The 14,135-nt window shown below is 44.1% G+C and overlaps 1 protein-coding gene across 2 annotated transcripts; it reads left to right on the forward strand.

Moving 5' to 3' along the window:
- Positions 1-454: 454 nt before the first annotated feature.
- On the forward strand, positions 455-12,280 carry TOB2 (transducer of ERBB2, 2). Of its 2 annotated transcripts, none has more exons than XM_035127467.3 (2): positions 455-730; positions 7,845-12,280. In XM_035127467.3, exon 2 carries the CDS (start codon positions 7,931-7,933, stop codon positions 8,954-8,956), a length of 1,026 nt encoding a protein of 341 aa, XP_034983358.1. In that variant the 5' UTR covers positions 455-730; positions 7,845-7,930; the 3' UTR covers positions 8,957-12,280. The 2 variants fall into 2 exon arrangements, with proteins under 2 accessions (XP_034983358.1, XP_088532745.1); XM_088676619.1 differs by lacking the exon at positions 455-730 and adding an exon at positions 2,275-2,568.
- Positions 12,281-14,135: the final 1,855 nt, after the last annotated feature.

Below are 14,135 nucleotides of genomic sequence, written 5' to 3' on the forward strand. Positions count from 1 at the left end.
AGGGGCAAAGTCTTCAGTATAAAAGCTGGATCTCTCATGCAGCCCATTGAGCCCAAGCCTATGTAGGTTTACTCGGAAGTAAGTAAAGGGGCCCAATCTATTTAAATTTTCTTTGGTTTGTTCTCAGCAGGGTTCTCTGAAGGGTTGAATATAAGTTGTTGCCTGTCACAGGATGAAGAGGGGAAATTCATTAAAACGTACCAAATAAATAAATAAATATCCGTGGCAAATGACGGACTCTTTTTACGGGAGGCGTTTCCAAGCTTCTGAAACAACAATGTAACGCGCCCGGCGCAGAACGGGTTAATTTAAAGCCGGTGTTTGGGAAAGTAGTTCCAGCCTGCCCTCCCTCCCCTCCCCTTCCTTGTCCTTTGCAGGACGCGTCACCCTGGGTGTGGAAGGAAATATCCTTGCGCAGGGTTGCTAAGGGTGAAACTTTTCATTTACTTTGCTCACTTTGGGCCAGGGAGAGGGTGGCTTCAGGTTCCCTGCGCAGGGAGGGAAGGAAGGAAGTAGGGGGCGCCCCAGTCAACATCCCCCCACCCCACTTCTGATTGGGCCTGTAGAAGGGGGAGAAGTTATCTAAAACAGCATCCATTTAATTTTTTTATATAAAAAAAATCGAACGCCCACCACCATATCAGCACTTTGTGAGAAAGGAACTCCCAAGAAACACCCTGGAAAGAAAAAGAAGCCACCAAACCATCTCACCTGGTGCTGAAAAAAAGAAGTAAGTGATGGCTTATTGCTAGAATTGAGGGGTAATGAGGGTAAAAGAAGAGGAACGATTTCCATAGTCACACAATTTAAATCATTTTCTTTAACGATGTTTTTCTTCCGCACGCCGGTTTATCTCGTTCGGGTTTTGCTGCGCCTCGTATAGTCCTTTAAGGAACGAATTAATCGCATTGTGCTAATAAGATTTTCAGAAGCCGCCGGTCTTCCAACTCCGCTTCTGATTCTCTCAAGGAGAGAAGGGCTGGCTTCTAGTCAAATCATCGTAGGCAGATCTGCTCTGGCCCTTTAAAAGAAAGGAGGAAAAAATGAATCCCTGCCTTAGTCTTAATAGCGCTGTCTCTCTTACACGGCACTCTCTCCCTCTCCCCCACTCGAAAAGCGATTAATGTTTTTCATTTCATGCTGGAGGGAGGTTGAAAGTCATTTGGGTTGAACGATTGAAAAATGTCCCCGGTTCACCATTTTGTTTTTACTCATTTTACCGGAGTGGATTAAAAACAAACAACAACAGCCACCCCAGATCCCTCAGGTAATTCGCGGTGATCGAGTCCTTGGACCACCTATCGTGCAAAAAACCCTCCTCTCTGCCTTCCTCCCAGGTTCGTGTGAATTAGGGGAGAAAATGTCGATCCTTTTTAAGAATGTAAACGGTGCTGGTGGTAACAACAACAACACCAGCAGGGCTGGACCGAAAGGGGTAGCCGTGGGGGATCTTTGGGACCCGAGCGAGCGAGGAAGATGGTTTCTGTTTCGCTCCATTCCGCTCAATCCGGATCAATACTCAAAGCTCGGCTTTTGTCAGGAAAAAAGATGGTTCCAACCCGTTTTGTGCTCGAACTTTCTTTCCCCCTCCCTCCTCGGAATAGAGCTCCGGGGGCCTCTTTAGGATTTCTTATGTCACAAACGCAGGCCTAAAACAAAGCAAATATAGATATATTTATATTATAGTGCGGGGTAAGGGGGGGGGGAGGAAATCCAGCCTCCCGCAGCCCCAAAGCTTAAGTGGGATGATGAACTTGTTCTCCTTCCCGCAGTGATTTAATAATGGGATGGAGGAGGGGGAGGCTCAGGAAAATAAAACGGCAGTACTGGACTTGGTTTTGGGAGCAGTTTTCGGTGTCGGAAGGGCCTTTTGCCGTCTTCCTCTCATTCAACGCGACAGCCACCCTGTGAGGTAAATTAGGCCCAGGGATCTGCCTCGGAGGGCCCTGCAGGTGCGGGCCTGGGGCATCTCGGAGCCCAAAACCAACCAACGCTTCACATTTTTGCACTGCCCTCGAATTTAATTTTGGGGTGTCACCTCCGCCCTCCATTATTGAGAAGGGGGGTTTTCGAGAGGGAAGGCTCAGCTATGGGGCGGGGGCTCCTGTGACCCAGAAGCTTGGGTGGCCCTGAAGGGAGAGCCAGAGCCTGGAGGTAAAGGTCAGGGCCAGATCACCTTCGCTCGGCCTACGCTTCTCCTCGGCCTACGCCCATCTTTGGGGGGGGGGGGCTGCTGCGGGCCTTACTTTAGGAAGAGGAGGCTGCAGGCGGTTCTTTGACGCGTGCATCCCTCGAGAAGGGGAGGTGGAGGCCGGCTGCTGGCTGGGGAGGGAAAAGGGGAAGCGGCCTTTCCTCCTCCCCCCCCCCCCAGTGCGGGCCGCATCTCCCAGCTTGTTGCCTTGGCTGTCAGTCTCAAGGCGCACTTGGACTAGCGGGGATTTGCTTCCGAGTATTGCAAGGACTGCAGGGTCGCCTGGCCAAGTCTCTGTTTCGTAGGCCTAGCAGCTCTGCGTGTGTGTGTGTTTTGGAGGGGGATGTCTACTTCTGAGCTACCCAGCAGGAGCAGATGTGAGTTGCAACCGTAACAATAAGCCCTGATTGAAATTTCCTCCGCTTAATCCATCTCCCGCCCCGCAAGCCGCCTCTCCGCGCGGGGGAGAAAGAGGCCGAGAAATTAGTTATTCCACATAGAAATCCAACAATGCAAGATGGCATGTTGAGGCCGGGGTGGGGGTAGGGGGAGCGTTGAGCAATCGAGCACAGAGAGCGCATGCGCCTTGGAAAATTTTCTGCCGTGCTCCACTGAGCAGGCGCTCGCTGTCTGGGCCAGCTTTGGCGCAAAGCATATTGAGAAGGGTAGTTAAAAGGCAAAGTAGGTCACTCGCCCAGGCGCTGCATCTTGTGTAGGAGAAGCAGGGCTCGCTACGTAGTACAACTCCCGGGACACCCCAGTCCAGACAGAGCGGGGGGGGGAGCGGAGGCCTTAATGGGTGTTGAGGCTTCCTTGGCTGGGTCATTCATCCGTGGACCTTGGCGGAGGCGATTATTAGTTGTGGGGGCAGGAGGCGAGCAGAGAGCAGGTCCCCGTGCGGGACGGTAATGCCAGTTTTGCGTGCGCGAGGAGGCCTGGGAGGGAGGTGCCCTGTGCAAATAACGTCCACAGACGCAGGAGGTTTTGGCAGGAGAAGAGGGAGTGGGTTGTGCAATCGTGGATCGAGAATGTGTCTTCCTCAGGCTTGCCCCTCCCCATGCACCGTCGCTTTGTAATGCATCTGTACTTAATTCAGATTATCCTCTGAAATCGGGTGCATTGGTGAGGTGGCGTCAACTAAATCAAAGGTTGCTGTTTCGCTTGGGTGTGGCTTGCAAGCAAATGTTAGGAGACTATTCTGAGATTCTGACTTATATTGGTATAAAGCAATGATGGCTTTATGAAGCCAGCATTGTACTGCTTTCCTCCCCCCAATAATTGTTGTTTGTAAGGGTCAGAAACCTGGTTGACAAGGTCATTATTTGAAGTATTTACTTAATATGACCGAACCACTGTAGAATTTCCTCATGTGCAAGTGATGTACCTTGACAATGCTGTACAGTATTACTGAGACATTATGCCCCAATGCCGGAGATTGTTCTTGTATCGAATCATAGGCAAATGTTGTGTAGCTCATTATTCCACATTGTGTCATGTGCTTGTAATTGTCTTGTGCAAAATAAATTGCTACTTGCCTCTGACATTTTCAGAACCGTAGGCTTTCCTGAGGTAATGTGCATCTTTATTGATGAAGTTCTGCAAAGAAAACCAGGGATTCTGTATTGACTGTTGTGGTTTGCCACCTGCAGTTGTCCCCTGTGTAGGTTGCCATGTTAACGCCTAGGGATTACTGAATCCTAATGGATATAAAGCTTATTTTGTTGATATGTAAGCTAGATTTATATTCCTTTGTGGACCTTTTTTCTAAAACAATTTAGACTGTTGTGCTAAATTATGTGGGGTCAGCTAGTGTTTTGTTATTATTATTATTATTATTATTATTATTATTATTACTGTATTATTATTATTTGTATAGATCATGCATCCCCAAACTGCGGCTCTCCAGATGTTTTGGGTTATAATTCCCATGATCCCTAGCTAACAGGACCAGTGGTCAGGGAAGTTGGGAATTGTAGTCCAAAACATCTGGAGGGCCGAAGTTTGGGGATGCCTGGTATAGATGCTATAACACAAACATTTAACACTGTAGTGATAAATGCAGCATGGTATATCCAAAGAGTAGAAAATGAGATATCTGTAGTTTTTCGTACTATCTTTGAAGACTTGACAACCATCAAAGTTCTGCTTGAAGAAAAATAATACATTCCTTTTATTTCCCTGAGAGAGAGAGCCAGGTGGACAAGGGAACTCCTGTGAGAGACAGTCTTTCCATTCTCCAGCTGTAGATGCCTGTCTTAAAGCTATACTATGAAAGAGCACCCCTCAATCAGGACAATGGTATTTAGGTCTGAAGGTTGCAATCCTTTGTACACTTATCTGCAAGTATGTCCCTTTCAACTTTGTGGTATTTACTCCTGTGCATAATTACTCTGAAGTGAGCTGTAAGTTAATATTCTGACCAAGGCAGTAAGCAAAAAAACTGTTCCCCCCCCCTGAAAACATACTTGTAGACAGCTCTGTCTCCCATTATAAAGAAATACTTTCAGATCTGAATTATAGTAGCTAGTTTCCAAAATGTGGCATCCTTATAGAAATATAAGGTCTCTTAATGCCAGTCATGTATTACCCTCTCAAGCTTGCTAGGCTTTCAGTACAGCAGACTGAAACTTTGCTATATGTGGAATAAACGCAGAAGTAAGCCTATTTGTTTACTGAGGCAGGTGTGGGCTGAACTTGCACTTCTGTTCCAAGCTGATTGTGTGCTTTATGGTAGGGGTTCACAAATTGAATATCATTCAGGTGTTCCACAGCATGCTGGTGAAGGAATTCTATAGATTTCTATGAAATTCAAATTTTAGTACAACAAAATAACAATATAAGAAAAGAAGCAATAAAAATACAATTAAAAATCAGACAGTATTTAGCACTGTGCATTCTGTTGTGAACTGCCCTGTAATCTTTGCATGAATGGCAGTATGCAAATGTAATAAATAATGATAATAATAAAATTACAAATAATTGACCCTCAAGAGCTCGGGGGGGGGGTTGGGGATCATTGCTTTAACAATAGTTCTTTAGCCAGAAATCCATTGGAAGGCTCCGTCTTAAAGAGTTTGTTTGACTGCCTAGCTTGAAAATGTTCTGCTTCTAGTTGACCTTTCAGAAATTTGCCTTACTCAAATTTCTCCTGTGGCAATTTCCATTTTAAGAAGCACATTCAAATAGCTGTGAAAAAACTTCTCACGGTTTATTAACTCCTGAAAAACAAGCTCCAAGGTCTTGGGCTGTGCTGTTAGCAGTCAGGCCATGGTCCACTATGTAAGACTGCATTCAGAGGAATTTTTTTAGAGTGCTCTTCTGTTATTTGCTGCAACTTGATAATATAGCAGGCATAGAATCGGCAGGTTTTGGGGACATACTTAATGCAGAGTTTAGTTTTTTAGTTTTTTTAACACTAGTGAAACACAATAACACAAAGTCCTGCTGGTTCAAACCAAAGTCCCATCAAATCCAGTTTGTTTCCTACAGTGGCCAACCAGATGCTTATGAGAACAAATACAGCATAAGGCCATAAGCCCAATAGCCTGCTCTTGTTCCCCAGGAACTTTCAGAAGCATGTTGCTTCTGATCCTGGAGAATAGCGTACAGCCATCATGACTACTAGCCATTGATAGGGCTACTCCATGAATGTCTACTCTCTCAAATACTGGTGGTGGCCAGTGTTGAAATTTGCCAGGTGCATTTTGCAGCTGGCTACCAGCCACTTGCAGCCAGGTGAAGATGCCCGGGCGCCAGGATGGTGCCTGACATTTTTACCATCTGGAGATGTATGCCTGGGAATCCTTGGATCTTGAATGTTTTCACACATTTGCAATACATCCTGTAGAATTCTATCTGTTATATTTTTCTTGCACAATCAGAATGAATTTCGGGAACCAAAAAGTCATTTTGAAAAATACAACTTTCAAGCAAATAGGCATTCTTTTTGGCGACTGCAACCCTGGTTTTAAGGAATCAGCAGCTTTAATCACCACATTTTTGGGTAGCAAATTCAGCATCTTACCTGTGTACAGTTTGTACAGTCATTGTGTGCTAATTCCTTCTTTCACACAGTTTTGTCTAATTCCAGCTGTTTGTACACCAGGGCAGTCTCAAACATTGTAGGCAGATAAGCTGCCACAAATGTTCAGAAACAGCATGTAAGGTGGAAACTTATCCAGTAGCTTCCTTTGTTGTTCCTAATGCTGTAGTTAGAGGTCTCTTTGTTCCTTCTTCAGGATAAGCCTAGATTTCTTCTTAGCTCCAAACACCACACCAGAAGAAGCAGTTTGACATACGGTATATGCCAGAAGTTTGCAGTGTATCCTTTGCCCTTGCTTTTTAGTAGGCACTTGTTATAGGTGATCCTAAGGAAGCAAAAAGCTAGTCTCTATCCTGCTAAGCTTTCATTTTAAATATCCTTCATTTTCTTCTTTCTTCTTCTGGGGCATTTAGAGTTGTATTTAATAGAATGAGTGAAACAGTGATGATTGGAGGTCTCCTAGAATGGGGAGGGGGGGATAAAGAAGAAAAGTTGGTGTTTGGGAACCTAAGTCAGTCTTCCATATGTCTTCAGTCTTCAGGTGTTTTGGGTTTCATCGCTGGCCAGTGGTCAGTGATGATGGGAGTTGTACACCAAAACATTAGAGGTCAGCACGTTGGGAAAGTCTGACCTAAAGTACTCTTCCAGGCCACATAGTACTGTGCTAACCTTCCTGAGTCTTCCTGATGAACGTATGTCTTGTTTTTATATCACTTGGGATCAGAAGCTACTGTTAGTTCCATCCAGGATTATCTTCTGTTTATCTGAGTTGACCTGAGTTTATAGCTGAGTTGAAGCTATTTTCAGAAGAAACACCTTTTCAGCTTTTTGTTATCTATTTAACATTACAATGTCAATGTCAAGGATGGCTGGTGTTACCACAGTGGGATGAATCACCACCTGCAACACGTAATAGATTCTCACAAAACTAGTTTCTCACAAAACTAGTCTTTTGAAATGTATTGATCTGCCTTGCTCCAATGTCTTAAAATGAAACTTTGACTCATTAAGACAGTAGCAACTACCTGAAAGCTCTGCTAGTGGTGCTATCAATGGCATTGTCCAGATAGCAACACCTCTCTTTAGTGGCACCCCAGTTATGATAATCCTTCCCATTAGAGGTGCAGTTGGTCTCCTTAGCAATTTTAGGCACTTTAAAAAATACGTATTTATTTATTGAGGCTCTTGAAGTTCAAGCACTCCAGGGGTGTATATATTTTGCTGGTTTGATTTACTTTATAACATTTAACTTACTGTGATTTTTAAAGGATCTATAATATTTTTTATTGTGTAGTTTTACAGCTGTTTATGTTTTATATCACCTTGCAATCTTTGGATGGTGGGTGGTCTAGAGATAAACTAATAAATAATAATGTTTGACAACATACAAAGAACCGAAGAAATGTGTATGTGTTAAAAGTATAAAGGGATATTCTTCTTTACAGTTGTCAAGGTGCAAATGTACTTTGCACAGTCTTTGATTTATTATGGCCAGTTATGATGAATTCTCAGGAATAAGTTTCTGCAACTAAAAGTATAACTATTGTGCTGCAACAGTATTAAAGATACAATATTTCCACCTTACATTTAATTTCTCTTTGTCTTTTTCAGAATTGTTTGGAGCCAAAATCCGTCTATGTTTGTGTCCGCTGTCTATTTTTAATATACTGCCCTACCTTGCTTGCTGTGAAGGGAGTATGCATCTGGAGATCAAAGTTGCTCTGAACTTCATCATCTCATATCTGTACAACAAGCTTCCACGGAGGCGGGCCGACTTGTTTGGTGAAGAGCTAGAGCGGCTGCTGAAGAAAAAATATGAAGGCCATTGGTACCCAGAGAAGCCCCTGAAGGGTTCTGGCTACCGCTGTGTTCACATTGGGGAGACGGTGGACCCCGTAGTCGAGATGGCAGCCAAGCGGAGTGGGCTGGCTGTGGAGGATGTGCGAGCCAATGTTCCTGAAGAACTGAGTGTCTGGATTGACCCATTTGAGGTCTCCTATCAGATTGGTGAGAAAGGGTCTGTCAAGGTCCTATATCTAGATGACAGCGAGGGCTGCAGTGCAGCTGAGTTGGACAAGGAGATCAAGAGCAGCTTCAATCCTGACGCTCAGGTGTTCGTCCCCATTGGCAGCCAGGACAACTCCTTGTCCAATTCTCCATCCCCATCGTTTGGCCAGTCACCCAGCCCCACGTTCATCCCCCGCTCTGCCCAGCCCATTACCTTCACCACTGCCACTTTTGCTGCCACTAAGTTTGGCTCAACTAAGATGAAGAAAGGCGGAGGAGCTGGAGCAGCCACCAGTGGCACAGGGGTTCCACCACAGCAGCAGCAGCGCCTGGCCAGGTCGCCCACCAATGGCCTGCTGAAGCACAAAGGTCTCTCCCTCTCTATGCATTCTCTGAACTTCATTGGGGGCAGTACGGCCCCTCAATCTCAGCTCTCCCCCAATGCCAAGGAGTTTGTTTACAATGGTGGATCGCCAGGAGCTAGCAGCCTCTTCTTTGATGGTGTAGCCACCGAAAACCAGGCTGGCGGCATGCCTCCTGCATCCCAATTCAGTGCCAGTGGCGGTGGTGGCAATTTTGACATGGCTCAGGTCTTTGGGGGCAGCACCAACAGCCTCTTTCTGGAGAAGACACCCTTCGTGGAAGGACTCAGCTACAATCTGAACGCCATGCAGTATCCCAGCCAGTCGTTCCAGCCAGTGGTTTTGGCCAACTGACCACCATGAGAGTATTCTGGGGAAAATAACTTCCAAAAAAAGAGAAAAAATAATTAGAAATATTTGAAATCTTATAAATATAGCTTCTTGGAAAGAGACAAATCCTGATTCGTTGTGTCATGCCAGGAAGCGCTGCTGAAGCACTGATTATTTTTTTAAACTTGTTTCCTGTGCTCTTTCCTATCCGTTGTTGTACACTTAATGAGGAAGGTTATTGTTCCAGCCCAGCAGTGATGGGAGCCAGAGCCACTTTATATTATGTCCCATGCTGCTTCATGGAACTGGTTCTCAAATATGCTTACTGCAAGGATGGCATTTTTCAGGGTGCTGTCGTGTCCCTTGCAGCCAGATACCTTGATTCCCTCCCTCCCTGTTTTGGAGTGATGGGGGATGATTTAGATGGCTTCTGGATGTGTGAAGTCTCAAGCACTTCCTAGGGTAGGCCTGGGCTTCTCAATGTGTAATGAGAGGCCCAGACAGTGGAGCAAATGTATTCATTTCTCATAACTCAGTTTTTGTATTCCTATTGCAAAATGGGAGTAGAACAAAGTTCTCAGCTTCTGTTTCTTCCTGCGCTAACTGGTGATGGCAAGGCCTTAGCCCCTCTAGCTTCAGGGGAATGCTGGAAGGGGCAGCATTGTAGCATCTGGACAGGTTTCCCCCCCCCCTACAGTTTTCCATTGTAAGCACCTCCTCTCCCCTTAGCCCCCTTAAGAGTCTGGAGTTAGATGTACTCTTTGGGAAGCTTAGATCAGCTGCTAATGCTATGATGTATAAATAGGACTCTAGATGCAAACACTTCTGACTTGTGAGAAAAATTGATCCATGTATATTGCACTCTCTTTCAAGGGTAGGAGTGAGAGCTGGCCTTCCAGGGTTTTTTTGTGCCTGAGCAGCCCCCATTGATGTTCCTCTGGACCAATTGCCTTGGTTTATGGGGTTCTGAGCTCTTCTGTTGACAGCTGAGCATTTGGTTACTAATTCTCATGGAAAGAATGGTTTCCTGCTCTTGACTATGATAGCACTACTTTTGGGCAGGGAAGAGGGAGTTACAGTGCAGACTGCTTTCTGGATGAAAAGCATGAGGGTTTGCACTTTGAATCTCATGTCTCTTAAGACTTCTGACCAAAAACCTTATGATTTTTCATTTGAAAGGAAGCAGGCATTCCTGTATGGAAGAGCGCCCCACATATCAGGTCCAGTCTGGACTTGTTCCATTTCGAGACTCTGCATGAGGAATGAAGTGGGCTTGCTGTAGAATGTTGCTCAACATGTGGTGAGAAGAAAGTGTTCTCTGATAAGAATGTAGTTTCTCCTTCCTTATTGTTGCTATTGAACTAGGAATCCTAATGGTATTCCCTGCATCTCCCTTTTCTGTCATGAGAGGACAGCCTGGAAGACAGGGACAGTAGTGGCCTTCAAGAGTGAGTTTTTTTCCTTCTTCTTCTTTTGGCAGATGATTGGCAAACCTTTCCCCATCTATGCCTTGTGAGATAATTACTGGTTCCCAAAGTTTACTTATCTTTGGCGATAAGGAGTGAGAGAGAGCTTCAGGGGAGATAACATAGATGTGGCTGTGAATTACGTACTCTAGGCATATTCTCTCTACCATCACTATCTGCTCCCCCCCCCACACACACAGAGCATGGTTTGGACCGTGTATAAAGTGTTGCTTTTGCACCTTCTCTGGCAAAGTCATATTGAATAAATAAGCTACAATTCTAGAGCTCTCCAGTGATTTGACCTGGAGACTTGCGTTTCCACTTAAGCTAAACTGAGAATTCCCTGCAGGACTGTATATGAGCCTTAACTGCCACAAGCATCTGTCCTCTTGTGAAGGATGCCTAACTCTGATGCACTAGAGATCATTCGGTGAAATTGATGGGAAATGTCTCCTGCTCAGGCCACATTGATGTGGCTTATGCATGAGATCTTCTCTAGGTATCCCCAAGTTGACCCTTTTTTGTTTCTTTGTACCCCTTCTTACCCCTGCCTCTTTGCTGGGGTGAGGAAAAGGACACTAAAAAAGAAAAAACTTATTTGCATTCTGCCTATTTTCTGTGAGCCACTAAGGGGGTGAGGAGGGAAGATACTGTTGGGCAGTAATGTGGTGAAGTTTCATGAAGCTAGAAGTCCTAAACCTGAACAAGACACGTTAGACCTCTTCAGCAAATACATTTGTTTGTCTTCCCCCACCCCCACTCCCAACATTACCACTGCCACCCACTTCTTTCTCCTCAACATGTACTGTAGACTGCCATGCTTTTACACTGGACTTCCTCCCTAGGAGAGCTGCTGGCTCCCTATCTGCCCAGCATAATCTCCGCTGAGAACTTCCACGTGCAGCAGAAAGCTGCCCTGAGCCACTGCCTTGGGTGGGGTTGTGCACCCTTCTCAGGCTTAAGTATATTGAAGGGAGGGAGAGAGAGAACCTCACTAGCACCTGCAACATGTGATGTTTCACACTGCTTTAGCCTGTTAACTGCTTTTTGAAAAGAAGTCTGCGTTCACAAGGAGGAAAAGGGGAAGGACCAACTTCTGTATTTCCTAAAGGAACACATACCGTGCTTCAGAAGCATTTCCAGTGCTGGCGACAATGAAACTCACGGCCTCTTTTTTGGTCTTGTTGTCTCAAGAGTTAGACGTTCAGCTTCAATTTTATTTTTAAAACCTGCACTAATTTACCTGGTTTCTTAGGAAGAAGAAGAGATTTTTTTTAACTTTTATTTTTATGGGTTTGTGTTAATTTTTTTGTTGTCCGTTTATATTGAATAATTTGCTACATTTGTAAAATGTAAGAGGTATATATAATATATGTATATTTCTAACGTAAAAAAATTGAACTTTTTTCTTTTCAAGATTTTTTCTTAGAGGAGAGAGAAAAAAATATTTTTTCAGGAAAAATTTAAAAAAGCAGCAGTGAAAGCTCCTTTTCTCCCCTCGCTTCCCTCCTTCCTGACCCTTTTTGAAGAGCGAATCAGCAACGTGTGATCTTGGAGTATGGATGGACACAAAGAGGACAGAATTATGTATGTTTTTTAATGCAGAGGTCCATGCTGTTCTTGTTTGGTTTTTTGGTTCTTACATGCAGGGGGCCATTGAGTAGGGAATCCTGAGGGGTTTTTAGTTCTTATTCTTTCTTTTTTCTCTAGCGAAGGAGGAATACAATCAGAGTTTTGTATTCAGAATGTTGTGCAATATTTTGGAACAGGACATTGGCGTGTCTAGAGATTTAGTTAAAAAACAACAAAGGTTGATCAAATCTGTACAGTTTCTATTGTTCCAGATTTTTTTAAGTTTGTATTAAAAGCATGATATATAATAGCCTCTTGTCCCTGTTGTTTGTGCAAGGGCACTAAGGGTTTATAAGGGTGGGAAATAGATTTTGGGGGGATTGGGAGGGACGTTTCTCCAGATGGTGCAGTAAGTGTACAGCCAGAAAGTAAATGTCCTGAAGACAGGCTCAGCTCTTTCTCTGAGACATCCCCAGGGTGAGCGAGGAGCTCGCTGCAGAAATAGCACAGACCAGATGCGACTGATACCTGCTGAAAGCCACCTGGATGACAACTGGAAATATTTCAGTAATGAAATCTCCCAAAGCATGGTTGGAAGCCACTGAATGCCGTATATAGAGCAGAAAATACTGTTTAGCACCATGACCTTTTCCTGGCTACTACATGTTTAATAGGACTATGTTTCTACCACAATGTTTCTATGTGGAAGTAAATTTGACTGAATTCAGTGAGATTTGAATTAACATTTGTGTATTAGAAGTAAGTCAGGGTTGTATGAGGCAACACCTAGCTTAAGGGATACCAACATTTTCTAGAATATCTGCCTTATATAAGGAAACCCTTAAGTGTATTGGTTATTCCAAATGCTATTGGTAAATGTAATTGGAGGGCTTTGTGAAAATACTCCCTTTGCTTCCATATAGTGTTTAAAACATGGCAGCATGACAAGTGCTAGTGATTGTCAGAGCATGCAAAGTTAACCGTAACAAATTATGAAAAATGCCCTATTTATATGAATAAAATGAAAGCATGTTACTACATAATGCTATACTAACCAAGAACTCAGAAAATAATGTTGCACTGGAGTTTTGTAATACAGTACTACTACCCCTGCTAGCCTGTAAGGCAAGACATGTCCAGAAATAGACTAGGATCTGCAACACACTGCCCTTATTCCTGGATTAAGCAAAATTGGGTTTTTGGGTAGCAGTAGCAATCACCACTAGGGGCTTCTTGTGGCAGACTGTTTTAAGTGTTCAGTTGGCCCAGTGCTTCAGAATTTGGTGTCCTGACGTGTGCAAAGAGTATTAATGATGGTTTCAACGTTGCTCGAGTGTTGATTGTAGCTGCATGCAATGGTTAGAAATCCAGTATTTTGAAAAGAATGTACAGTAGTCATCATGCAGCTTCTTAAGCTGCCATCATGAGCACCTAAAAAAGGAAAAGTGTTTCCTTCAAGTTAAGCACCTTCCTCTAAGTAACAAACTATACCAAGTTTGGTCACAATAGTGCTTTGGTAGCCTAGCCAGAGCACCAAGTTCTAACATGTCTCCAGAAACTCCTGGATAGTTTCTCCCAAGCTAGGGTGTGGGGTGGTGGTTAGACATTCATCACAGGGGACTCCCCTGTTAAGAGAATTTGAAATATTTGAAATGTTAAGAGAATTTGAATATCTGAGGAAGTGTGCATGCACACAAAAGCTCATACCAATGACAAACTTAGTTGTTCTCTAAGGTGCTACTGGAAGGAATTTATTTATTTTGTTTTGAAATATTAAGTCATTTGAGAGGGAGGGATCCTACCTGAACATGGGTTATAATGTCAACAGCACCGGTATTTCTGCTTGCTGTCATTCCCTCTTACGGCAACAACAACTTGCAGCATGAATCATCCATGAATGGCAAGGGAGGGCTCTCGGAGAACTGAAAAGAGGGCTGATCTTGCAATACTTAAGATGTGAAGACAGCAACAGGCCTGGAGAAAGTGGATTGGAATGTAGGACTGCTGAAACCTCAATTATATAGATTATTGGATTTAAATAGGAGATACATGCTTCCCACACACAATAGCAGCTGGAAAATAACAGCTTCACAGAGGGCCTTGCATTCTACAGCACTGCAAGCCCAGATTTTGCTAAATAATCCATTGTAGCTAGAAGAGGTTGA

The sequence above is a fragment of the Zootoca vivipara genome, chromosome 9 (genome assembly GCF_965207765.1).
Source record: "Zootoca vivipara chromosome 9, rZooViv2.hap1.1, whole genome shotgun sequence".
Taxonomy (NCBI): domain Eukaryota; kingdom Metazoa; phylum Chordata; class Lepidosauria; order Squamata; family Lacertidae; genus Zootoca; species Zootoca vivipara.